At 40.7% G+C, this 25,252-nt stretch overlaps 1 protein-coding gene across 4 annotated transcripts in view; it reads right to left on the minus strand.

Moving 5' to 3' along the window:
• Positions 1 to 25,252, minus strand: part of plxna1b (plexin A1b) — a 211,354-nt gene that overhangs the window by 28,099 nt on the left and 158,003 nt on the right. For all 4 annotated transcript variants that reach the window (XM_008409387.2, XM_008409390.2, XM_008409388.2 and 1 more), the window contains exons 11-17: positions 21,654 to 21,750; positions 19,859 to 20,049; positions 12,473 to 12,624; positions 10,046 to 10,175; positions 9,781 to 9,917; positions 5,956 to 6,123; positions 1,704 to 1,797 (exon numbers count right to left, since the gene is read on the minus strand). In XM_008409387.2, the coding sequence (XP_008407609.1) occupies positions 1,704 to 1,797; positions 5,956 to 6,123; positions 9,781 to 9,917; positions 10,046 to 10,175; positions 12,473 to 12,624; positions 19,859 to 20,049; positions 21,654 to 21,750 (969 nt within the window). The remainder of the gene's footprint in view (positions 1 to 1,703; positions 1,798 to 5,955; positions 6,124 to 9,780; positions 9,918 to 10,045; positions 10,176 to 12,472; positions 12,625 to 19,858; positions 20,050 to 21,653; positions 21,751 to 25,252) is intronic.

The following is a 25,252-nucleotide window of genomic DNA, read 5'->3' on the forward strand; positions in this document are numbered from 1 at the left end:
TATATATATTTTTTTTTTTTTTACCTTTAGCTCAAAGTGAGAGAGAGAGAGAGAAAAAAAGGTTAGTTGAGCCCCGTGGTGAAGGGTGAGGAGAGGGGGGTTTACAAGAGCAGCTTTATTGCTAGTTGACATTTCAAAGGTTAAACTGCTAAAAGGAAATTCAACATCAAAAACAAACAGAAAATGGGCAGCTTGACCGACAGGTCAAGACTATGAGTGTGTGTATAGCGAGTAAGTATAATCTAACAGTTAGATTGTCCAAAGAATGGGAGAGATGAAGGCTGAATCCCGTTTCCTAGGGTTACCCACAGTCCTCCCCCTCCATGTTGGCACTTAATCAGGTTGGGGTTAAAATATTCCACTGAGGAATGAGAATCTCTTTGAAGAAGCTGATAAAATATCAGTTCAATTCCTTAAAAAAAAAAAAGTACAATAATTGTAAATTAATGTTAAATACAGTAATTTTGTTGCTCACTGAGGATGAACTAAACTAAAGTTTTATAGAAAATGTGTTATATAGTTTAGAAAACTTTTGTTGTGGTTACTGCATATTTTAAAGAGAAACATACTTTTTTTCCCCTTTTTGCTTCACATATTAATCAGAAGTCAAAATTACACTGCTCAATGACATGGCAGAAGTACATTTAGGCATCTAGACATGGTGACTTGCAGAAGTTCACACCGAACATCAAAATGGAGAAAAAAAAGTCAATTTAAAGGATTTGGAATGGCTGTCTAGAGTATAAAACAAACATCTGATATCCTGTGAAAAAAAAAAAACGGTATCCAGAATCTAGATAATAACTCGCATACACTTGTTACATTCAAGGTATGTGGAAAACTATGTCAGAGCCACATCAAGTCCAACCTTGAACTGAAGCTACAACAGCAGAGGACCACATCAAATGAAACTCCTGTCAGCCAAGAACAGGAAGCTGAGGCTAGAATTTACTCATCCTTATCAACACTGGAAGTTCAAACACTAGAAAGAAGATGTCTGAGAAGACTTGATTTCTGCAGCAATGTTGAAACAGGAGGGCTCAGAAGTTGCCATAGACAACATGAAAGTGTGGATTTATCATTCTTTGTTTAAAATGTTCAGGCTGCTGGCGGTGCTGGTATAATCAAATGGGGGCGAGGGGAATACTATTTTGGGAGACTTTAGGCTCCTACTGAGCAACGTTTAACCATCACACCACACGTACCGCTGCCAGCATGTCCAACCACTATGACCACATCTTAGTAGGTGTTGCACCATGTCATACAGCTCAGACCAACTCAAACTGGTTTCTTGAACAAAGCATTGAGTTCACTACACTCCTATGCCCTCAAATCAGCAAATCTCAAACCAGTACAGCAACTTTGAGATGTGTTGAATGAGGAGAATAACATCAACCCAGTTCAACAAAGTGTACTTAATAAGATAGCTGGTGATATTAAACCACATGCATAGATATGTTAAAAGATGATTTTATTTTGACGTTGCAATAATTTAAATTCAGATACATGGTTTTTTTTTTAAGTTAATATCAAAAATGATATTAAGACAGTTATTGTGCTGTTAAAAATGTGTAATTTTCTTCTCTCACTTACCAAGTTCAATCAGTAGCTGTTCTTGTACTGTTAATAATAATAATAATAATAATAATAATAATAATAATAATAATTAAGAAAAGAGTTCAGGTTCAGACACTGAAACTCACATTTTCTGACTGTCCCGCTCCGTACTTGGCTCTCATTTTGGGCTCTTTGATGGTGGCCAAGTTGGTCCCAGTTATGGTCAGCATTGTGCCTCCGCTATAAGAAATACATATGGAGAAAAACAAAAAAACAGCTTATTAAAAGCAAAAAAAACAACTGAAAATGACAATTATGCAACAGCAAAAGAAAAGCACGATTTTTATAAGCTCTTATGCTTCCCACTGTGTTTTCATGCTGCTTTTATGCAGAGATAAAAGTGACTAAATCTGTTCTCTGTGGGATTCAGCAGGACCCTTCAGATGGCAATTCACCAATAATGTGCAGCCTTTCACCTGCTTATTCAGGGAAACCATTTTTGCTGTAATGAGTGTGATGCCACAACCGTCATCTGAATGTTAAAAGCTTGTTTAAACCCAAATGTAGGCCGGGGTGAAAACGAGGTGAATACGTAGTTATATCAGACCGCAGAAGCCTCTGGCCTCTATTCACTACATCTCAGCAGTCAGAGGACATACAAGACGTGTAATATCGCTGCATTCTGGTATTTTTAATAGGAAATGCACATAAGCTCAGGTATCAAGACACACAGTTTTGACCTTTATGGGAATATATGATGATGACCGGCGGGGACATGGGATAATGTGGGCGAGACGCCCGTATCGCCACGCGGCCTTGTCAACAGCCTCTGCTGGCCCACAAGGCTGAACTTTATCTGACGCGAGGCTTCCTGACAGATTCTGTTTAAGTTAGCTCACAACTTATCCAAGTCCAGAGCTAACGTGAATCACCGCCGGCATAAAAATGATGCACTGGCTGAAGACGCTTTGGCTCAAACAATTCCCGAACAAGGCAAAGTACCGTCGTTAAAAAAAAACAACAAAAAAGATGTTCTGTATCTCAGCTTATATTGTGTGAAAGAAGGTTGTTGACCCTTTCACTGATCACGTTTGTCTGTTCTCAGCAGCGCTACATAAAGACCCTTAGACCATATAGCTTAGCATTGTAAGATAAAGACATACAACAAGCCTATTCTCAATTTCCAAGTCGGCTGTGTTGAGTTTGGGCCAAACAAAGCTGTTATTAGGGGGGAGGTGATTTAAATTGCACAGCTTTTAGTAAAATTGGCCTTGAAATGGACCGAGACCAAGCAGGACGGGGAACGTCACCTGAGCCAAGAAAAGGCTGAGAGGCTTCCAGGAGGCCACATGGTGTGGTTTCTGGGGTAGGAAGGGAACACATGAGAACGCTTCACATGTGGTTATGTGCTTTGTTGGTGGAAGAATACAAACCACAGCTGGAGAACAGCGAGGTAAACACACATGTATCAATATAACAAAACTCTGACAGGCAACACTTGTCAAAATTCTATACTTCCTTTAAAGTTTGTTTCACTAAGAATCGATGACAGATTTTTCAAAAGGGGTCAGGCTTTCAAATACCTGGAAAATACCTGTGTCAAATGCCAGACGCTTTCAGAATGTGTAGGGTTACTTTAAAGTTGTAGTAGGACTGTTAAACAAAACCAAGTTCCTCTGCTTTCTCTCTGTGGTTCCACAGCCAGCTGCAGAAATACATCAAAGTCATCAGGTGGAGGGCTTAGCGGTGTAAATCACCCTGGTGTACCCGCTGTTCACAGCCTCCCACCCCCCCACACTGAAACCTGTCATGAATGCACAGGCCACAGATGAAGATAGATAAACAGTTTTCCAGTAAGGTTGGGTTGTTTCTCTGGTATTTCCACAGCTGCAGCCAACCAGCAATCTTAAGCTTGTGTGCGCTTTGCCGAGGAGGGTTTTAGCGCATGATTGACAGCCCCAAGTCCCTCCTCCTGGCTCTGATTGGTTATTTCTGACCTCTATTGGATTGTTTCTGCAAATGGCAAAAGGAGCACCGGGAGGAGATTTTTATTTTTTTTCCACAGATTATATGACTCTTATAACTCACTGTAAAGACATAGTGACAGTTTTAACAGATATGTGAGTAACATGCTTTTATAAATGTTACAAACCGCAGCTTTATGCAATTTTTAGTAAGACACCATTATGATGTATAATGACTACAGAGCCATGTGTCATTGCTTTCAGTTGAAGGATGCTTTTTCCTGAAGAAGAAAAAAAAAAAGGCCAGTGCATCTCCCTAGAAATACACAGCGGCCAAAGGAGAAGTTGTGACAAAATCAGTATTCTGAAAAAAAAAGTAAAAAAAAAAAACAACAAACTCAAATCAAGCACTGAGGTCATTTCCCTCAAGGTTGTAGATTTTGCTTTATTCTTCTTTCTAACTCTCACCCCTCATTTCCCTCCTTTTAAGATTCCTCATCCTTTCACACCCATTTCTTGTGATGTGAGAGTTTGTTTCCCTGCAGAGTTTTTAAATGCTTTTATTTTCACCTCAGCCCCCTGTGACAACGCAGACGATGAGTGCTACACTTGACACGATGTTAGAAGTGGGAAAAATGGGACTTGGTACAGCAGTCAGGGTGGAGTTAAATACTAAAGTGCCTTGCAAAAGGATTGGAATTAATTGAATTTGTTTACAGACTTAAAATTACTTAAAGCAACAAAACAAAAAAAACTGCCGTATGCATTTGCAGTCGGAGATTTGTTAGAGATCCAGGAACACATCAGACAGGTCATTTAGAGTATGGTTAGTTCATAAAACAAAACACCGAGCTTTGAACATCTCACACCGTTTAATTCAACCCCTGAAAATGGAAGAAGCGTAGCACAACTGCAAACCTACTAAGACATTGAAAATGACAAGATGAACGTTAACCAGAAAAGCAGCCAAGAGGCCTGTGGTAACTCTGGAGGTGCTGCAGAGATCCACAGCTCAGGTGTGACAATATGTTGACAAGAGGTTAGCCCTGTTAAAGAAAAATCATTTCATAAGAAAGTCTCACTTGCGTTTTGCCACAAGCCACCTAAGTTACAAAGTAAATGCACAAAAAATGTGCTCCAGTCAGATGAAAACCAAAATGAATCTTTTTAGCCTACATTCCAAATAATCTGCATAGCAGAAAACCAACATCACACTAACACACCATGCAAATGGTATCCATACTAGACAGCATCATGTGCCTGTATGCACTTCTTCTGCAGAGGCAGTAATGCTAGTCACATTTGATGAGAACATTTTGAAACTCGCATATCCCTTTCCACCAAAGTTACAATTCTTCACTACTTCCTGATGGTTTGTCTATTATATAAAATCCCAATAAAATAAATTGAAGTGTTTTGATACAACTAAATAAAATGGGAAAACTTCTAGATACATTAAATTTTTTGAACAGCACCAAATCTGAATTTTATTCAACAAGAAACCAATTAGTTTCTCTCCGAAACCAACATAAACGTTTCTATCTTTTGCTTAGCATTTCTGAATACTTACTTCTGCAATTGCATTTTTGAAAGTCTAGAAGGAATTAAAGAAAATGCAGAACTTCCTGGAACTCCGTAGTGCTTTAAAAATAACTAGAGAGTTGAAAGTGTGTTGGTGTCCCTTCAGAACCGAACAGCGGAGGAGTTTCTAGGTCATGCTTGAGAGCCCATTAGGATGTGAAGGCTTCCAGCTTTGGTTTTCTTCCCCTCTTCTCCGTGGCAGCTTGAGTTTGTGGAGGAAATCTTCCTGTGGCTATGCAGGCTGATTTCAATAAGTCAAGAAATATTTACAGATACATCTCTGTTTCAGCTCATCAGTCAGCAGTGCGCTGCTTCAGGAGCCTCTTTTTACCCCTGTTCTGCTCTCGAAGGTTTACCTTTGAAACATAAACAGAATAAATATCACGCTTTAAGAAAGAGAAATGAGGGTGACGATGGAGAGGGAAACTTTGCTTTTCTTTGAGAACCAGACAGGGAATGTGCAGGCAAAATAAAACATTCATCACGCTTCGTGGAGAGTTCGCTGTTTGAGTTAGGACGGCTGCGCTCCTTTAAAAGAAGAGTCTTAACCGGAGGTCTAACCACCTCAAAGGATTAATAATGTATCGAGGCTTTTGTGCGTGTTCTGCAGACGGACACCACATCAAGCGGAATCGGAGATGAAAACACTGTATAGATGTAAATTATAGATAACAAAACATCAAATATCATGCTGATTTATTCAACGTCAGAGCAAGATTCAGCCACACGGAAACCGGAGAGGGTCATTCGGATCGCGGCATTTACTAATGACAATGTCCTCCAAACTGTGGCAAACACTTCATAAGGTTGAATTTCAAGAAGCGTTGCGGAAAGGCTGCGACGGCTGCCGTACCTGGCGATGCTCCAGTCAGGCTCGATCTTGAGGATGGTGGGATCGTCCGTGTAGTTGAACTTGACCTCTGGGTTCCTCAGCTCTGCAGAGTTGATGTCCACCATGACCGGAGTGGGTGTCGGGGACTGCCCTGCCGGCGTCACACACACAATCTCCCTGCTGCTCCGCCTGGATAAGAAGGAACGGGACAAGATGGAGAGAGATGAGATGAAGGTTCAACTTATTGCTCCAAGGACTGATGCTGGGAAAAAAAAACAAAAACGTATCTTTAAAATAGCTCATAAGTGATTTATGAGACACGATAAAATAGCAGAGGTGCACATACAACTTCTTGCTGGAATTGCTGATCCACAAGGCAAATATCTTTAACTGAGAGCTAAAACCACAATGTGGTGAAGTTCTTAGCCGACTCTCCCTCCCCCCTTCCTGTGCTTCTTCTGGCTAACAGATCTGAAAAAGCTGATGTAGCTGGTCGTCTCCTAGAGTGATGTAATCCTCTCCCTGACGGTCACACAACCAGCTACAGCCAGCTGAGAAACTTCATGCAACGGCTTTGAAACAGTAAGTTTGGGCGTCATTGGCAAAGGTTTTATTCGAGTTTGAATATATGCTTTTAGAATAAAATTCTGCACATCTTTACTCTAAAAGCATTTTGACATTTTCACACATTTTACCACATCATAACCATACGCTCCATTTCACTTTATGAGAATTCTTTGGTTATAGACCAACCAAATAGTTAATAGTATTACAGAGGAAAGAAAATGACACACGGCTTATTTATAAAAAAAGGTGCAGCGTCCAAATTAATTAGACCCGTTTCACTAAAACCCGTTAATAAAATCCAGCATTATCCAGTTCTGGTTGTTCAGACCAAAGCATATTCACATGTTAAAACGACTGAGACAAAAACTACGTCTTACGCCAAATGAGAATCTGTGATAAAACTTGAAAATATCTCCCCAGCTAGTCTAATAGACCTGGAGTTGTTTTGCAATGAAGACACATTTTTCAGTTTGTATATGTGCAAAGCTAGTAGAGGCACAGTTGAAAACACTTTACTGTGATTGAGGTGAAAAGCAGTCCCAATATTTATTGAATCAGAATGCTGAATGAATGCTGCGCAATTTAAATTTTTGCTTATAAAATTTAGAAAATCATGTCGAACCATCTTTTTCATTCTGCAAATCTGAAATTGTCATAATTATGCACTAATTTGGTCAAATAAAACTCACTTAAGTTTATGGAAGTAACAAGACAAAATATGGAAAAGTTGCGTGAATGCATGTGTGTATAAGTAGGGGTATGAGTACTTTTGTACTCATTGTAAGTGAATTAATAATCTGTTTAAGTCCTTCAGTTTTCTTGCAGATGCTTGTACAATGTCCTGGAGCAAATCTGATCACAGAGGGAGCAAGCCGATCCATACACAACTCTTCCTTCAAGATCCGCTGTGAAAGTAAAACGAAGATGGAGGAGAAGAAGAGGTGTGAAAGCAAATTCCTGGAGCCAGTTCTTGGCAACTTGCAGTTTTCCAGGGCGAGATTTGGGCAGCTGACCAAAAATCTGGGTTATCGGGCGGCTTTGTTGAACATGTTGCTGCTGCCTCCTGGGGGAGGGACCAGTTCCAACAACGACCACGTCCTCAGACCGAGAGGAGACGGAGCAGGAGATGAAATCGAAGGACAATTAAAAAAAAAAAAAAAAAAAAAAAAAAGAAATGGAAAAGATTTTCCGCATTCCTCTGGTGCTGTGTTTCCATGACAACCACTTTCACAACGTCGTCGAAGTCGAGAGCGCCTGTGGTGCGGCGAACGTATTTTTTTTGACAAGGTTGCTGCCACACAAAAGAAGCCAAGAGAGGATATGGGAAGAAAAAAAAAAAGGAGGAGGAAAGAAAACGGGGGTTGCACGGGGAGATAAGAGGATGAGTGACTCGGGGTAAATAGGTTTTGATTAAAGCAAAGGCCCCACTGAATACAAAGACGCATTAAAAAGATAGACTCAACCAGGTCATTACTTTGGCCATAAAGGTTATTGCTGCTCAGTGAATGAAAGGCCAAGACTATTATACTCACCTTTCTGGTGATGTGCTACAGAGCTTTAAATTGGCTTCCACTTTTTCTTTTGATGTGTTTAAAAAATCTTGAAGGATCCAAGCTCATTAATTCAACCCGTCACTTGTTGCATCAGAGAAGGAAGCAACTTTCAAAACACATGTGGAAAAAGAACCGGCTCTAAAAATATACAGTAGGAATCATTTTCTGAGTGATTAATTTTTATTTCTTCTCAAATTCATAACTACATGCTCTTACCGGTTTGCCAAATCAAATAAAATGTGTTAAATATTTTTATTCAGTTATATATGGGTCATATATACCGGTAACTGAATTTACGTCTTGTTGTGTAACCCTGGCACATCTTAGCCAAGCACAAAAATATAAATATGAAACTTATTGCAGACTCTGTGAACTAAATAATCAATCAAAACAACTATTTCTAAAAATATATATATATATATATGAGGACTAGGGTTCGGCACAAGCTACATTTGTTACTGCGATCATTCGCAACCACATCATTCCTTTCAAATTATAGTCATATTTCTGACAAAACGAGGGCTTTGCACTTAAGCCTTTCACAACATAGCTGAACAGTGATATCAGTTTCCTCTGAGAACGCTGCACTATCATTCTCAAAATTGCTGTGAATTACAGTCCTGCAGGTCATCATCTTAGGCGCTGCATTCCTCAGACCTGCCGCAAATCACAAACAGTAACCAGAAACTGCTAATACATAATTATGGCCCACTTCAAATAAAGGGAGAGAATGGAAACTGGATTGAATCTAACCAATAGAGATGAAGCAAACACATTAGTTATTGGCTAAGAAGAAACATGAGCAAAAAAACAAATAACTAGCAATTGCTGATCAGAATTTTGTGGTCACTATCTGACAGCAGTTTTTATTTAGCTTTTTTGGTAAAACGATTGATTTGCAGGTATCAATCTCAGCCAATTTTGATTTCTCTGTGATCCATAAGAGAGAATGTCATGTGAGCTATTACCACAGTTAGTGCAGCTAAGAACTACAATTATTAAAACAGCAGAGTGCATGTGTATTCCTGAGAGAATGCAAGTCCTTTAATTAAGATTTCCAAAAGACCGCCAGCATTTCCAAATCCATCATGTGTGATGACAGAGAGGGATAGAAAGCTTAAAAAAAAGAAACAGCAACTTTGCTATTATACATTCAAAATTTCTGTTGTCTGCTTAAGATTTTGCTCTCACTGGCAGCCAGAATGAACAGCAGACACATTGTAGTTAAATACATTATAATTTTAAAAATAGGTTCTTACATCTTTGTGGTTCCTCAGATGTCATTTTAAACACTTTACTGATACTAATAAATAGATAAATTACGGTACTCTTGGCATGAACTGCTAATGCCTACAGATGGTTCCCTATTCGGATTATTGAAATTTCAACCAGAAGGTCGCCGGTCAGGGTGAGTAAAGCTGAGACAAGGTGAATTTAGCTTGCATCTCTAACTCCAACCAAAACAATTTGAAAACGCCAAAACCTGTTTCAGCAGTAACATTAGCTACTTTTGATTTCAAAATCTTGCAACAGTCAAGATATGTGCACATTATTGTTGATAAAAAAAAGAGAGGTTTAATTGATAGACTACATTCCCTTTAGTAATGCAACAATATTGCATCGACTAAAAGTAAAGCATCTCAAAATGTGTGATGTGAAACAATGATTGGCAACAGTTCAAAAACAAAATCTCAACAAATGCATTTTAAACAATCATTATTTTTACCTTTCAAAGGTGCACTGGTGAAGGCCGATCCTCACAATCACAGCGCTGCCTGCATTAAGATGGCTGCCTTCGATGGTGATCCTCGTTCCTCCAGACAGAGGCCCGGCGGAGGGGTGGACACGGGAAAAATACGGAGACTAATGAAGGGGACGGAGGGTAAACGGGTCAGGAATAACTCTGTGCTTTTAACATGGCTGTCAAATGCAATTACAATATCAGCGTAGAAACTGTTGTCATAGCTGTTTTTTAAATTAGAAACACTTGCCACAAAGGTGAAGGCCTTAGATGAAACAGTTTTGTAGTCGGGGTTGATGCAGGGTTGTTCCCCCACGCAGACCTCCACCTGAGCCTCCTGCACTCTGTAACCCGTCGCATCGAGCAGTCGACACACTATCCTAGAAGAGACGGCAAACACAGCGGCGTTACAGTGGTTTCTTAAAGACAGCGGTTCAGTTTGTGGAGAGTCGGCAGAAGTAAAATGAGTGTTCATAAACTTCAAGACCGATCCATACACAACTCTTGTATGTAGCTGTTAGTGCATTTTGAAAAGAACATTCGCAAGTATAAAAATTAAATAAAAGTGAATAGATGACTTATTGTCACTTTTAAAAAGAACTCTTAGAGGCCTGTCAAGAAATGCAAGTTTATTTATCTTTGCCACAAAAGATAACGCACCGACGCATGCAATTAATCTGAAAATGTTAATGCATAAATATTACATAATTCAGATTAATCACATTATTTATTTTCACCTAAAAGTGTCTCTCCTACTTAGGCAGCAGCATATTATAGGGCTTCACATACAAGGAGCGAAGGGCGGCAGCGAAAGGTAAAAGTTTCCATGACGGAAACTAATTTAGTGATGACACCCTGTTTTAGAAAAACTTGTAGCACAAAAAGATGTTGGGGAAGAAAAATACAAGGAGATGCTCAGGCGAACTTCATGATGAACAGAAAAACAGTGTTTTTCCTAATCCGTCAATGTGAGTATAAATTCCATCTGTCCTGTAGCAGCAGCATGTCCTTCATAGAACAACGAATGTTCAGAGACAGAAAACAAAAAACAAAAAAAAATCTCATCTGAAATGGAAGAGTTTTCTCTGCTCCCGTGTACACTAAGCCTGCATTAGCTCATACTGTAGAACCGTAAGCAGAGCACACGGCCTTGGGCGCTGGCTGGCCAAATGAAAATCCACTGGAGAAATTATCGAGCGGCGAGAAGAGTGGTGGTGCAGCCTGAAGGGACACACACACACACGCACACCACATACGCACAAACACACAAACTTCATGTTTCAGCCACTGGAGACACAGTTGACTGTTAATTAGCCAGAGCGAACGAATGAGACAGAGTGAAAGGACGAGAGTGCAGACCAGAGAGAGAGAAAGAGAGAGCTCGGAAAGGAAGGAGAGAGAACATTAAAGAGAGAGAGGCTGATTAATTGAACGTGCTCATATCTTACACATCTCCTCAGCTTCCCCACCCTGGGATAAGTTGTTAACTCTGCTGCTTCCTTCCTTCCCTGCAGGTGGCCATAGCAACCACGGCGCGACGGCGACAATTAATTTCACATTCCGATGCCGCGCGCGTCAATTGTTTTTACTTTCCCTTTTATTTATTCCCAGGTCTCCTGGTATGACAGGGGGCCCCGATTAAAATGCCGGACATCTCTCAGTCAGAAACGCGGCTCCGGCCGCAGCAGGGCCGCGCAGAAGACGGCTGACGACACCGAGTTGGCATTTAAGTACTTAAAAGGCACCTCATTTAGATTATCACGTTGAAATGTAAAATAGTAGAGTAAAACCTATCATATTGTGACACATTACTACTAATAAAGCAATAGCTTTTTTTCCCTCACTACAGGCTTTTCCCAAAGTGAAGTCAAACCCAGCTTTGTCAATGTTTAATGACTGAGACGAATGATGAAGCTCCATTTCCTTCAGTTCAATCAAAGAAACAGGGACCAGGTGAAAGTTACATCTGAAATAAGAAAAAAAAAAAAGCTCTGTACGGATGAGGTGACCTTTCGCAGTTAAAACAAAGACCTCAGTCATATTAAAACAGACGGTGCCGAAACATAAAGCGAAGAGGCTTTTCTGGCTGTTGCAAATAATGCGCTTCCCAGAATGTACTGCTGCAGTTATTAAATGAGAGTTAAATTAAATCTACGACACCCGCTGTGATTCAGCATTTCCAAGAAAGCAGTAAATATAACTTAATGAGAGGAGGCGTTCACATGACAACCGTTTAGCTACGAAGCAATTTCATAGGATGAAAACCACCCACTTCCAATTTCAAAATACTATTAATTTGGTGCATCTTAAAATCAGAAGAGTTGAAAAAAAAAAAAAAAGAATCCAGCGTAGGAGGCAACATGATTCGGTTTATTCGTTGTCATTATTTGCGACGAATGAAAGTTCATTGTTATCTGCCGTCACTCACATCCACATGGTCTGCAGCGCGGCGGCGGTACCATGCACAGCTTGAGGCGCTTTGAAAGGAATTGGTTCTGTTAGAGAGGAGGAAACAGCTTTTAACCTTTACGGGTTTTATGAAACGGTGTCTGAGAGAGAGATTGTTGTGCTTAACGCCCGGTGTCACATCGATATGGGACTAGAACAAGCGGGGGGAAGTGGAGCGTTTTAGACGTAATGTGAACGGATGGGAAGACGTCCGACGGTGTCAACGTACTGCTCAGCGCTGATGAACTGGTCCTCCTGAGGGATGCACTGCACCTTCCCGATGCGGACTCCGCCTATGATGTCTTTGAACTGCAGACCTAGGTTCTCGCCGGTGATGGTCAGCATGGTCCCTCCTTGTCTGGGCCCCGTCTCCGGGAACAGCTGGCGGAAAGACGAAACAAGAAGACGTTTAGTAAATTCATAGAAACTTAATGTCTAACACGTGTGGTTTGTTTTAAATGACTAAATGACTCAAGGCGAAAACAGAACAGCTTCTTGTAAAAGTATGCATGTTTTTTTTATTTTCTAATACATGTTTTTGATTTTGTAAAATAGTTGGACATTTTTATAATGCAGAGCATCACAAAATAATACATAATAGTGGAAAAAACTGATAAAAAAAGCCTTCTACGGTCTTTATAAGAATAATTATTTCCTTTACTCTGACACCCCTAAAAAAAGTCCAAAATCAACCAACTTAATGAAGAGGCTCTGTGTTTATAATAAGCACAGTAAAAATACACTAGAAAAGACATGTGTATGGAATATCAGTCTGAACTGATCCTCCCTATAAAACGTGGTTGTACAATGTATTTAATGAAAGATTGCGGGATGGGCACTTTGTGTTGTTCTTTTTCAAAATCCCGATATAATAATACATCAAGATTTGGTTTGTGAAGTCGCAAAATGTGAAAAAGTTCAAGGGATTTTAACAAGCTTTTCAAATCGCTCTACTAAGCTGCGTGATGAACGTTGATATGGTCACTGTGTTGTGCGAGGAGTGCTACTTCATTAGCCCCATTAAGTACATCTCTGTTCAGCTAAACAATCCCAGTCTGCCAGTTCTCACACTGGACCCATCCCTCTCAGACTCACTCCTATCTCTCTTTCAACCAGCGATGATTGATCTGTACATTTAACACTCACAAAGTCTTTAACTAGGGATCCTCTTTCTTTCCCCTCAAGGTCTGTGAGAGGTGAGCAGAGGTGCTAATAGCTACCAAGCGCCAGCCTGGTCGCTAATCACTTCCTATTCATCCAGCCCTATATGCAGACAATGGCAATCAGTCACTTCTACCATAATTAGGCCTAAAGCTAATTGGATTAGAGCATGGCAGGGCAGAGGGGTCATTTGAAGCAACGCAGAAGGGGGAGAACGGGGGCTGGACGAGGAATGTGGGAGATGCTGCTGGTTGGGTGTCACGATGTTAGTGGGGTAAATATCAGATGTGAAACTTACAAAAAACAAAAAAAAAAATTTTTTGCATCATATCAAAAAGTACCACCCGTCATGTTGTGAACCCTAGAGGAGCACCACCCCTCAATTTATAAGGGTAGAAATTTTAAACCTACAGCTGGCAGGTGTGTCTATTGAATCGTCCACTACAGGCTGGCAACCTGAAAAGATACCACAAAGAATTAACCTGCCAATATGTGAAATAACTAAAGAACTTTATTTTAATCAGTTGGATAATGTTTTATTTACATTTTTATGATAACTTTGACATACAGTTGAATTTTCTGGAATTTTCACTCGGGCTCGTCATACTCTCAGGATCTTATACTTTCAAACAATAGGAAATTAATTTAATGAATTAAACTTGATGAAAGTAAAACTGGTCCATAGCGTGGACTTCTGCAAATGACAACACTTCCTGGAGGTGTTTGAGTCGTTCTGGATGATAATGAGACCGGTCCTTCAAGGCAACGTTTTTCAGTAGCGCTACCTTCCACAAAGATCTTCGGTCTAATGGAACTACGGAAACTGTGGCTGGTTAGTGTAAGACGCAGCTGCTCCAAACGCTGCTGACAGAAGCGCAGTGTCATGAAGGCCAGAGCTGAAATGCCACAGAGATAAAAATAAACTGCTTTCCATCTTGCACCAGCTCAGGCGCTGATGAGCATCTCTTCTCTTCTCCCTCTCGAATCTTTTCAACTTTCCTGTAACTTGCAGCTTTTGCTCTGCTCTAAATGTGCATTTTAAAAGGCTCCGGAGTAGTTTCCCCCAGCCGGAATCTTCAGATATGTTAATCAACTTCTCTTCCTCAATAAGTGGCAGCTTATCAAACGCACATACACGCGAGCTGCTACATCAACAGCTAAACAGCAGAAACAAAAAGGCCTTTTTGATAAAAGCCGCCAGCCTAAACACTCGCTCTATTCTCCGCTTGCCGTCACAACGCTTCACGCCCATTCAGAGCCTCTTTTTTTCTTCTTTGTAGCATCCTTGTCCTGTTGTGTTGAAGGCTTTGTGTCAGGCCCATTGTGTCTGACTAAGCAGCAGAGCACAGATAGCATCTGCTCATTATAGGAGGGGGAGGAGAACGGGAGAAGAAAGCAGGGGGCACGGAGAGATGATATGCACGCTGCGTAAGGCCTCTGAAGTTATCTGCAGCGTGAAAGCCTCTCAGAAAAACAAAAAAGTCACCAACAAACTGACGACGGTACTGACATAAATATAACAGCCTTTACAAGCTGACTAAGTGAATTATTAATAAGATAATCAATGGAGATGTGTGAAGAACATTATGTCAGATGTCAAAATCCATTCGGGGCCAATTACAACATTCTAGCTCAACTCCGAGGGCACAGAAAGAGTCGTAAAAAAGTAAACAGCTGACATCTTGCCATAATTGTTCCTTTATGGACAGGAATTGCAAGCATTTACACCGCCACTAGTCCGTTTTATGTCAGCTTGTGCAGTAACAATGAGGCTCATTGTTCAGCACTAAAACTCGATCAGCAAATCAAAGCGGTCCAGTCGATAAAAGCCTCTAAAAGGAGCAGAATCTATCTCCGTGTTGACAGAGGTTGCTATAAAGATGGGGAAAATGACAAGAGCGTGGGACTTGTAGAGGAAAAACGTTTGGGGAAAAAAAAAAAAAAGGAAAACTTGAGGTGGTAAAGATGCACAGAGGAGAACAATTAGATGAGAAGGCTGAAAATCTCAGAGCTCAATAGCCCACTGTAGAGAAATCACTGGTTTTTTCATGTGCACATAAATGACATTTGCACTTCTCCACATAAAAAAGCTGACCATTTATGTAATCCACTTTCTTATTTTCAAAAGGTGACAGAATGCAAAAAACAAAAAAAAAAACTGTGCCACATGGAGAAGCACTAAAAAATGCACTATTACCGCCCCCAAGCTGGCACGGCCGGCTCCGTTTTAATTGGTTTCTGAGGGCTCACTGTGATGCTCTTTCTGTCCCAAAGGAGGGAGCAAGCAGGAGATGATGGATGATGGTGGGCCAGGTAGCATCCAGGACCAGTAAGGGGACATTTCCGCTCAATACTGGGACACGGAGGCACAGTGTGCGACTTTGAACATGGTCTTGAGGACATTTATACAGGTCACACCGGCTGGAGATTGTTTTTTTGCTCCAAATGTCGACTTGTGAGTTAGAGGGGGTGTTGTTACATAGAGGGCCGTGCAAAATAAGTCGACATTTATGCATTTTATCACTTGACAGACACAAACCTCTATTTTATTATAAATTTAACAAGAATATATTTCTTATATTTTTGGTAGATTCAGACTTTTTTGTAGATGGACTGAACAAAAAGCCCGGGGCATCGTTTCATAACCAACCCTTTCTTCACACCTCTGCCCTGTCTGCTGTGTTATTTTGCCAACATGCTTACTTAATCATAAAGTGCTTTTTGTTGGTTAATAAAAGAAAAATCCACTGACGTACACTTATTGTCTAAAAGTGACAATATGTAAAAAAAAAAAAAAAAAAAAAAACTGTACACCTATATGTAAACGCACACACTAGTCTGAGTTCGGTGGAAAGAGTAAAGCCAGAGAAGCACTGCAAAAATTAAATCAGGACTTCAGCAGCTTACGGTCCTAATTTTTGCCAATTCTAAAATCAGTTCAATGCCCAACATTAACTGCCGCTTCAGGTGCCGGAGCCGTTATGGAAACGGTGCCCAGCTGACCACAATCAAGCCACATCAAATGGGAAGTTGCACAACAAACAGGGGCACTACTTGCTGTTTTCAAGTCTCCGGCCAACTGTGTCGGCACTTGTTCTACGTTCTGTGGCGTTTCCTTCCTGGATCAAGCGTCGAGCATGCCTCCAATCCAAGTGAAATTAGAGGCCACAGAGCAGCTTGCATAGTGCAACACGACACAAAGCTGCCAGAAATAAAGAGAAGGCTTAAAAAAAAAAAGGGAGGAGGGAGAGAACGGACTTGGCCGAGTGACTGGTAGGAAGCAAAATTGTATTGAATTTTTGTGGCCGATGTGATGCTCTTTGGCTGAAAGAATAAAAGGCCGAATGAAAAGAGAGAGAGAGAGAGAGAGATTGTCATCTGCGGATGTTCTTTTGGCATTAAATGTCAGACTGTAAATGTCATAGGTGGAGAGGACGGTGGCGGAGTGAGGCGATAATGCCTCTTCCCGGTGTCTCCCCCAGCTCGGCTCGTCTTTGTCTCTCCTCCTGCACTCTGAAACCAGCAGCATCTCTCTCTCTCCTGCTGAGTCTGGAGCTCGTCGGTGCCAGCTTTTTGACTGCCACCAACATCTTGCCCAGAGGGTAAAATTTAGCCCTACATATGCATTCAGGAGCACATGCCTGCTTGCCTGCCTGCCACCACCCCCTCACCTCTCTCCTACACACACACACAGCCCCTTGTCTCTGTATGCTTGTTTCTAAGAGATAACTGAAGCGAGGATGAAGGGAGAAGGAGCATTAGTTCAGGGATTTATCTATGTGCCACTGCTCCAATTATCCAATATCTCCATTAAGGATTCGAGGCAACGCAGCCTGTCGCACAAGAAAAGTACTAAGGGGTATAACAGTACAAGTCTCCGTTAGTGAAAGGAGAAAGCATCTAAAATTATGTATATTACCTATGCATTTCTCACTTCTTTCAGCTGTTAAACATAACATCTATTTCAGCTAAGGTGTTGATTTTAAATATGTTTTGATTAAAAGAAGAACATAATGGGTAAATAAAACAGGAAAAAGTGACAGTAGCTAAAAGGGCTGAATGTCAAGACATGTCTCACAGACCAGTGAGTTAGTTTCACACTGGGCTGTGTGTGTGTGTCCATACCAGTGGTGAGCACTGTGGGCATCGTGACCCCGGTCACAGTCAGACGAGGACCACCGCCATGGTTGCTGATGGCAACAGATGGTTACACCGTAGTGTTTAGACGCCTCAGTTTCCCCAGCCTATCATTGTGCACGTGTGCAAAAGAGCATACGCACATGCAGGCTACCCGCAGTGGGAAACAATAAGCAGAAACACACATTGTAGGTTTTCTCCCGTCTTCCTCTTCAGCATCACCACCTTTTCTGCATCTTTGTGTGTCTTCATCTATAATCTGGTCAGTGCGCTCGGCCCTATAGTGTGTGTCAACTACCTCGACTACCTCCTCCCTCCATGCTCGCCCGTCTGTGCTGGGCTGAACCACATATCATGTAGTATAAATAAAGTATAAAACTTAAATTATTCATTGCTTTTTTTCTTTTTAAAGCAAATTATTGCTTTCAAATACAATTTTCTGAAAAAAAGAAAGTATGTGAAAAAAAAAACAATCAAAGCTCAAGAAAAAGTGGACCCTAAAACATGAGAATGACTCACAACACACTAGTAAATCTATCAAGGACTGACTGACAACTAAGAAACTGAAAAATCTGGGCAGAGTTGAAGCTTACACGTTTATACTTTTGGTCAAATCAAATATTTGGGTGACTTGATCAACATCTGAAAGTGAGGAGTGGAGGGCAAGTTTCTTCACACTGATGCCTGCCCAAAGAGGACGAAGCAGGTGGCAGGGTACGCTAACATTTCCTTCACACATTTATTTTTTGTTGTTTTTTAAGTGCAATTAAATCATTGGTTTCCAGAGGTAAATAAAAACGAAGATAAAGCATATTATCGGAACAATTCTCGATAAAAACTGAATAGCTTGACAGTTTGTCATAGATGCACAATGTGGAAATGCACCTGTGACTGTAAATAGAAAACAGGTTATTTTCTTGTCAAAAATGACCCAGCAAGAATATAACAATAGAAAAATGGCCGCCTTATGGGCAGCAGAAGAAAGAGGACAGAGTGACCTCCTTCCCCACAGGTTCTTGTTGCAGGAAATGTGGGTCAGCTTTGTGAAATAGGTGAAGAGAACACATTTTGCCCCAGGATTATTAGAACAACATCGAAAACTTGGCTCCAAGGGATTCGACAACCCAAACCTGAGGGGCGACAACATTACAGTTCATGCAACCGGAAAACAAATGGATCCAAGCAAGTACCTATTCTGACCAATAATGTCACCATGAGTGTTGAATGTCAGCATAAACTTTTTTCTTTTTTTGGTGTTTCAATTTCTCAGTTAAATGAAAGACAAACTTCCATCTACTACACATGGAAAGCATCAGCATGAAGTGACTTTTTAAGGTGAAACAAAATATAAGAAACAGCAGGTAGTAATACAAGGGCTAATAAATAATGTGTAGAAATGTGGGATGTTCATCTGCTTCCATCCGTTTACAGAGCCTGGTAACTAGGGCTGCACAATATATTGCAATATCGGTGTGACCAATATTGAGGACTGTTCAGAGTGAAATAACTGTTGAAGTGAAATAACATTAGCATTTAAAATGCAAGTTCATAATAATTTGAACATATATAGATATATGTTCAATTTAAAATGCAAGTTCATAATAATTTGAACATATATAGATATGTTCAAATTGTTATGAACTTGCATTTTAAATGCTAATGTACTATTCAACCAGTTGGACAGTCTCTGGTGGCAGCAGATGGCAACGTTTCTCTGAACTTCCTCTTCGTCACTGGATAAATCAGCATAAAATTCCTCATCCTTATGATGCCACATTAAAGCAGGAGACACTGCTGTCACTGCGTCTGGTCTTGGGTTGACATTGTTTTATGCACTGATAATCAAGTTTCCTGCTCCAAGTGCAACGTCATCACTCGTCAATGACTTTTGGCTGATTTCTGTCCCATCGTGAGCCACAAGTCAAAACAGAATCAAAAAGGACAAGTTGCGAAAGGATTATTCATTCCCTTCAACTTCAAGTTTATATAATTAGGAGCTTAGACAGAACTATTAATGCCTGCTGTGATGTTGCGCCGTCAGGTGACAGTGAAAATCTTTTCCATTTGATTTTTTTTTTTTTTTTTTGCAATTATGAAGCTCGCTGAGAAGGAAAAAAATAATTTACAGTGGTTGCAAGACAGTAATGCTGTTGATGAAAGGACAACAAGTACCTGCCTTTTGTTGTTTTTTGTTTTATAAAGTATGTGACTGCATGTTAAGCATAAATACCATGTTACTGTAACATCACAGATATAATTTATCTTTCATACACACCTTTCCAACATCTTTGTATGCGTTACTGAAATTGGGGCTTACCTTTGTGATCTTTGGGTGCGTGCAGCGGCTGTTTCCAGTGGTAGCGTGCATCCAGGTGGTCTCGGGGGGAGTGCACTCCTGTCTGAGGGAGCACTTCTTATCTCCTACGCACCAGCCGCACTCGAACCGGGGGTTTGCCTTCAAACACTTGCCGCAGCTGCCTCGTAGCGCAAAGCACTTATACAGGTGAGCTGCAGATGAGAAGAACGGGAAAAATGTCGCGATTGAAGTGTTTTCCGCTACTACAAGGGCAAGAGAAGACGTCGCCGTCAACAGTTTCTTCAAATTTTTATGAGCCGAGCCAACAAAGAGAAACAACACAGGGGTTCTGCTTCGAAACAAACTACTTTCACCACTCCAATGTCTCCATGAAAATGTATTTGATAAGACGAAGCTAAAACTCCTTCACTTAAAGTTCACCTCTCTCTCTCATCCCAATTTTAACTCCAAATCCCCCTGGTAATGCAGCAGCTTTTTAAAAAACGTGTTCCAATTACTGGCAGCTAAACGATTTCCCTGTAATTACACGAACCTAACCATATTTATGATGGAGAAGGATCGCTAACACTCCACCAGATGTTAACCCTGATGGCAGGGGAACATCTTTGTCCTGCAGATGCCCTCTGGATGCACTCAGGAGATTCATACTAGTGATAACACACAATGCAGAGCCACTGATGCCTGATGCTGATACTGTCTGAATTCGTTTGCGCAGACACGCGGTATACGTTACAGACACACTCGTGTGACATCAGACGCAGCTCAGCAGCTTGAGAAACACGTGAAACGCGAGACAACAACAGCTTGGCTGGTACATTTAGACAACGGGGATTGATCAATACACAAAGTGACTTATATTACTACCAAATGGCAGCGATCACTATTTTACCAGCATTAAAGATAAAACAGCTTGAGGTATTGAACATGTCAAGCCAGAATCCCTCAGCGTCTCGCTTGTGTCTGCAACCCTCAAAGAGCAACAACCAGAACCAGACGATGACGCTCCCTCTGAATGTGCGTACAGCCACAGGCCGTATCGAACACAGGTGATGAGGTTATTTTAGCTCACAGCGGGGGAGTGCAGAGGGGTAATGTTATAGTCCCCCTGCTGTGCTGCATAAGCCACAATAATTATAAAGACAGCACTATAAAGAGTGTTTTACCAGTAATTATATCCAACAACAGATATGATCTCATTGTCTTGTCCCACAGTGTTGCATAGAGCATGTATGAGTTTAATCACTACCCGCATGGCTCTTTGTTTGGGGAGCAATATGGGGTTATAAACCAGAACATTACATATATATGCAGATTAGAGTTTACAGTAAACGTTGTATGCCTAATTATATAGCAACCTCTTTAACATCTCACCCTTCTTTTCCCTAACTGCCTGGCACTAAATCAGACAAACCTCTTCCCGTGTTAGGTCACTTAGGATTACCACAATTATTTCTGTTTGCTAAATTCCAGAATACCTAGAGAGAGCTTTAGTTGTTTTTTAATGAAAATGTGTAAATTTGGTTAAAAATGCATAATTTTGTTCACGCTTATATGCTGAGAATATCATCCCAGCCTATCCTTAGAGCAGACGGATAAGAAAAAAAAAAGGATTTTAATTTGATTTTACATAAAAGTGTTAAGAAAAAAATTAAAGCAGCAATATGCCCATGTGTTGAGACCAGCTTAAGCGCGGCACTAATGAGCAGAAAACATGAAACATACAGATGGTACTATTAGGAACAGCAAAACTCAATGCTAAATGCAGCATTAAGTGAATGACATACAACTAACTCACCTTTAATGTTGTAGGGGTTGTCGATTACAAAGTTCCCATTCCAAACTACAGACAGATCCACTGGCAAGTCGCTGATTTCGTCCCCTTCATAAGTGTACTGAAACAGAAAACGACATTAACCACAAGATTAGTACAAAGTTGTTCGTCTAAACTTTTTCTTACAGCAGTAAAACTTGCATTAGTTCAATAAAAAGAAGGAGAATGTAGGAGAAAAATACGAATGAAGAAACCAAGTTCAGCGACTAGCTGCTAGTAATGCGATATGCTACAGCGCTCACACAGTCAAAGGGGCCATAAAAATGAAGTATGAGAGACGGGCTATATTGTGATTTTCACACATGGCACATCCACAGCTCCCTGGCAGAGCGCAGAGTTGATTAAGAAATTGGGATCCCCATCACTGCATGACTCATTCCATCCCAGTGATGAATGAAAAGCCTAATATATCTCTAACAATAATATTCTCATCTAATTTCATTTTTGCATCCTGAACTAATAAGAAATGAAACGTAATTGACTCCTCGTCGGCATAATCAGTTTTATGGATTTGCTTTAAATGAGACAACAAGTCTCAAAAGCGGTAATCTGATGGCGGCGTGTGAACTGAAGGGACGACATGGAAAAGAGCTCCCCTGAGACCCTCTCCTAACAAATAAGTAACGACAATTATCACCACCAAATAAAATGCAGCTTCAGAGGGTACACCTCCTCCCCTGTGATTCACACAGACGTAAACCGTCTTCTCAAAAGACGCCCAGGAGCGCTGCTGAAAGCACAAGCTGAGTCATCACTTTCTCTCCTCTCACAGTGCCAAGCACGTTTAAGCCAACAGTCTCCTGAAGAAAGATGTAGCCTGAGCTTTTTCTGAAAATGTACACTTGCTTTTATGTTGATCAGAGTTTCCAGAGACTTCTAATGAGTAATTTATGACTTTGTTTCCACTGGGATACATATAATTATATACGACACAGAGGTCCATATCTTTAAGCCATTGACCACTAGATTTGGAGGAGCATGTATATATCCATCTTGTCACCAGAAGCAGTAAGGAGAATAAACCGAAGATAACATCCCAAAGATTACTGTTGTCAAACTGACCTGTTAGGGTCGTCAAGTTTCCACAATCATTTACATGCCCACTGACTCATTTGGAGTAAAACCAAAGGAAGATTCTTCTGTCCGACCATCAGAGGTGAAGTTTGAATAACTCTACTGGCACTTTAACGGGAACTGTGTGCTTTCTTCTGATGAATACAAGAGCAAGGCTTTTTTGCCACGAACACTTCACATCAGGTTGGGATTAAACGAAGGATGAAATGTGCAGAAAACCACCTCAAGCCCACTGTTAAGGTCAGTGGAGAGTCAATAATGCAATGTACCGTTTTTGTCATTATGCCATTCATTTGAGTGAAGTTTTTGAAAAACCAGGAGACTCCATTTAAAAAAAAAAATCTGGTGAACCCAACTAGCCTGATAGTTACGCAAAATGTGTGGTAAGTTGAAAGAGGAATGGCTCTCTAAACACACAACCTTCCTCAATGGACACTGTCCACATTAACCTGGACATTTTCAAACAAATTAGGAACGTCTGCACCATTTCTACTTCTTATCCACGGGGTGTGCTTAGTGACAAAAAAAAAACAAGATTTTTAATGAGAACAATAGTTCTCAATGAGAACTATCAAATTTTGCTGTGTATTTGTGTGAAACGGTCATTAGGACTTAACTAGAGCAATGATATATACCTTCACTTTGAACAACCTCAGATGTAACAGGAACAATTGAAGATTTGCTTCAAATAATATCTGACCCACATTTGTTTTAGTGATCCTTAAGATGTTCTTCTTTTGAAATTTTAGCTAGTTAATATCAACATGAGTATATATGTTGGTTGTAAAATTGGTAGTACAGCTTTTATAATCAAAATCTAACAGACCATGTGGATTTAGATTAAAATATCCAGTAGAGTAGCTGAGCATCAGTCCCTCCTAAATGCTACGGAAACATTTGACACTAACGGAGGAAACAAAAGACCAATAGGACCAAATAGTTTGGACAAGCCCTTATCTCTGTTCGCTCAAACATTGTGAAATGTTATGGGAGAAGCTCTAAAGCTGACTAAACATACTCAGTATAAATGTTCAATTTTTCTAAAACTTGTCAGTGCAGGATAATGCTACTGCAAAACAAAAAAAAACAAAAAAACAAAACAAAACAGGAAGTTATTGCAGCCACTGCACATAATACCGATAATATGTACCATATTCCCTGATGTAGGGATGGTGGCCTGCAGGAATATAGATACGACCTAATACCGTTGTCACTCAGAAGGTGCCCAATAGCTTCCCCCTCCTCTGCTATGGTCACCATCTTCAGTAGCTTCAGGGGGCAGAGATAGCAGGCCTCTTCTCTTGTGGTGAAGTGGTGATAAAATCTAATGTGAAAGCCCCCGTCCTGAGGCTACAGGGTCCTCGTAGATTGAATCAAGCTACAACTTGCTACCACTATGCGATATCTCCCACTTCAGAGCGATACTGTGAGATTTATCTGAGCGTCCGTAATAATAGTGATTTTAAATGTGTTTTAGCAAGGGAGGAGGTGAAGAAATGTGCATAGACAAGATAAGGAAATGAAAGGACATAGCAATGTCGCAATTTCTGAATAGCTGATTAATTCTTTCTTTGCCTCTGTGATTGGATGATTTGCATTTAGTGTGCCCTCAAGGTGGAAATGAATAAAGAAACATGTCTGCATGCCGCTCAGATTAAAAGTGTAGTTTCTAATTTTAAAAAGGAAGTCCTGTCAAAGTGGGATATCAAGCCCATTTTAGCTCTGATTTAGGCAATCAGTGGCAGACTACAAACCTGGGATGTTAACTAAAACATGGTTACTGATATTTACCAAATCATCGAAGTGAATTAAACCCAACATGAAGTAAATAACGATAAGTGTACAAGAACATGCTTGCAATGTGTGACTGAAAGTCCAGAGGTGAGGTGAAATTCAAGAAAAGCTGTGGAGAACAAGCCTGATCCAGCAATATGGGAAAAAGAGCAGAGAGCAGATTATTCAGCATCAGGGGTGAAGGAGAAATAGCGAGGCCAAGATGGGTAGAGGGAGGTGATTGTGTGTTATTCCGTGGACACCATTCATTTACACACGGAATAAGAGGCCATGGCTGGGCTATAAGCGCTTGAACTGGTGGGGGCTAAAGTGAAATTGGCATTTTAAATTTGTTCTCTGACACGTCTGCCTTGGTCTATTCACACATTCCTCTGCGCCTCCTTCTCTCCCCTATCCTCCTCCTGACTTCCCGCCTCTTCCCCTCGTCTTCCTTTGCCTCTCATTATTCCTTCCCCACACCTCTGCATGATCCTCTCCCGCTATCAATCTTGGCCTGACTTTCTCTCGTCTATCTCCATGCCCCCAAAACACCTGCAGTCAAACAAGGAAATATGAAGCAGATTCTTTTATCGCATACACCAAACATCTCAGACGCAGTGCTATAAATACGCGTCCTGCACGTGGGGCAGTTTCTGGAGAAGGCTGTTGGAAAATTCATCAAAACTCGTGTACAAGAACCATAAATGAAATATAGA

This window comes from Poecilia reticulata, linkage group LG5 (assembly GCF_000633615.1).
Source record: "Poecilia reticulata strain Guanapo linkage group LG5, Guppy_female_1.0+MT, whole genome shotgun sequence".
Taxonomy (NCBI): domain Eukaryota; kingdom Metazoa; phylum Chordata; class Actinopteri; order Cyprinodontiformes; family Poeciliidae; genus Poecilia; species Poecilia reticulata.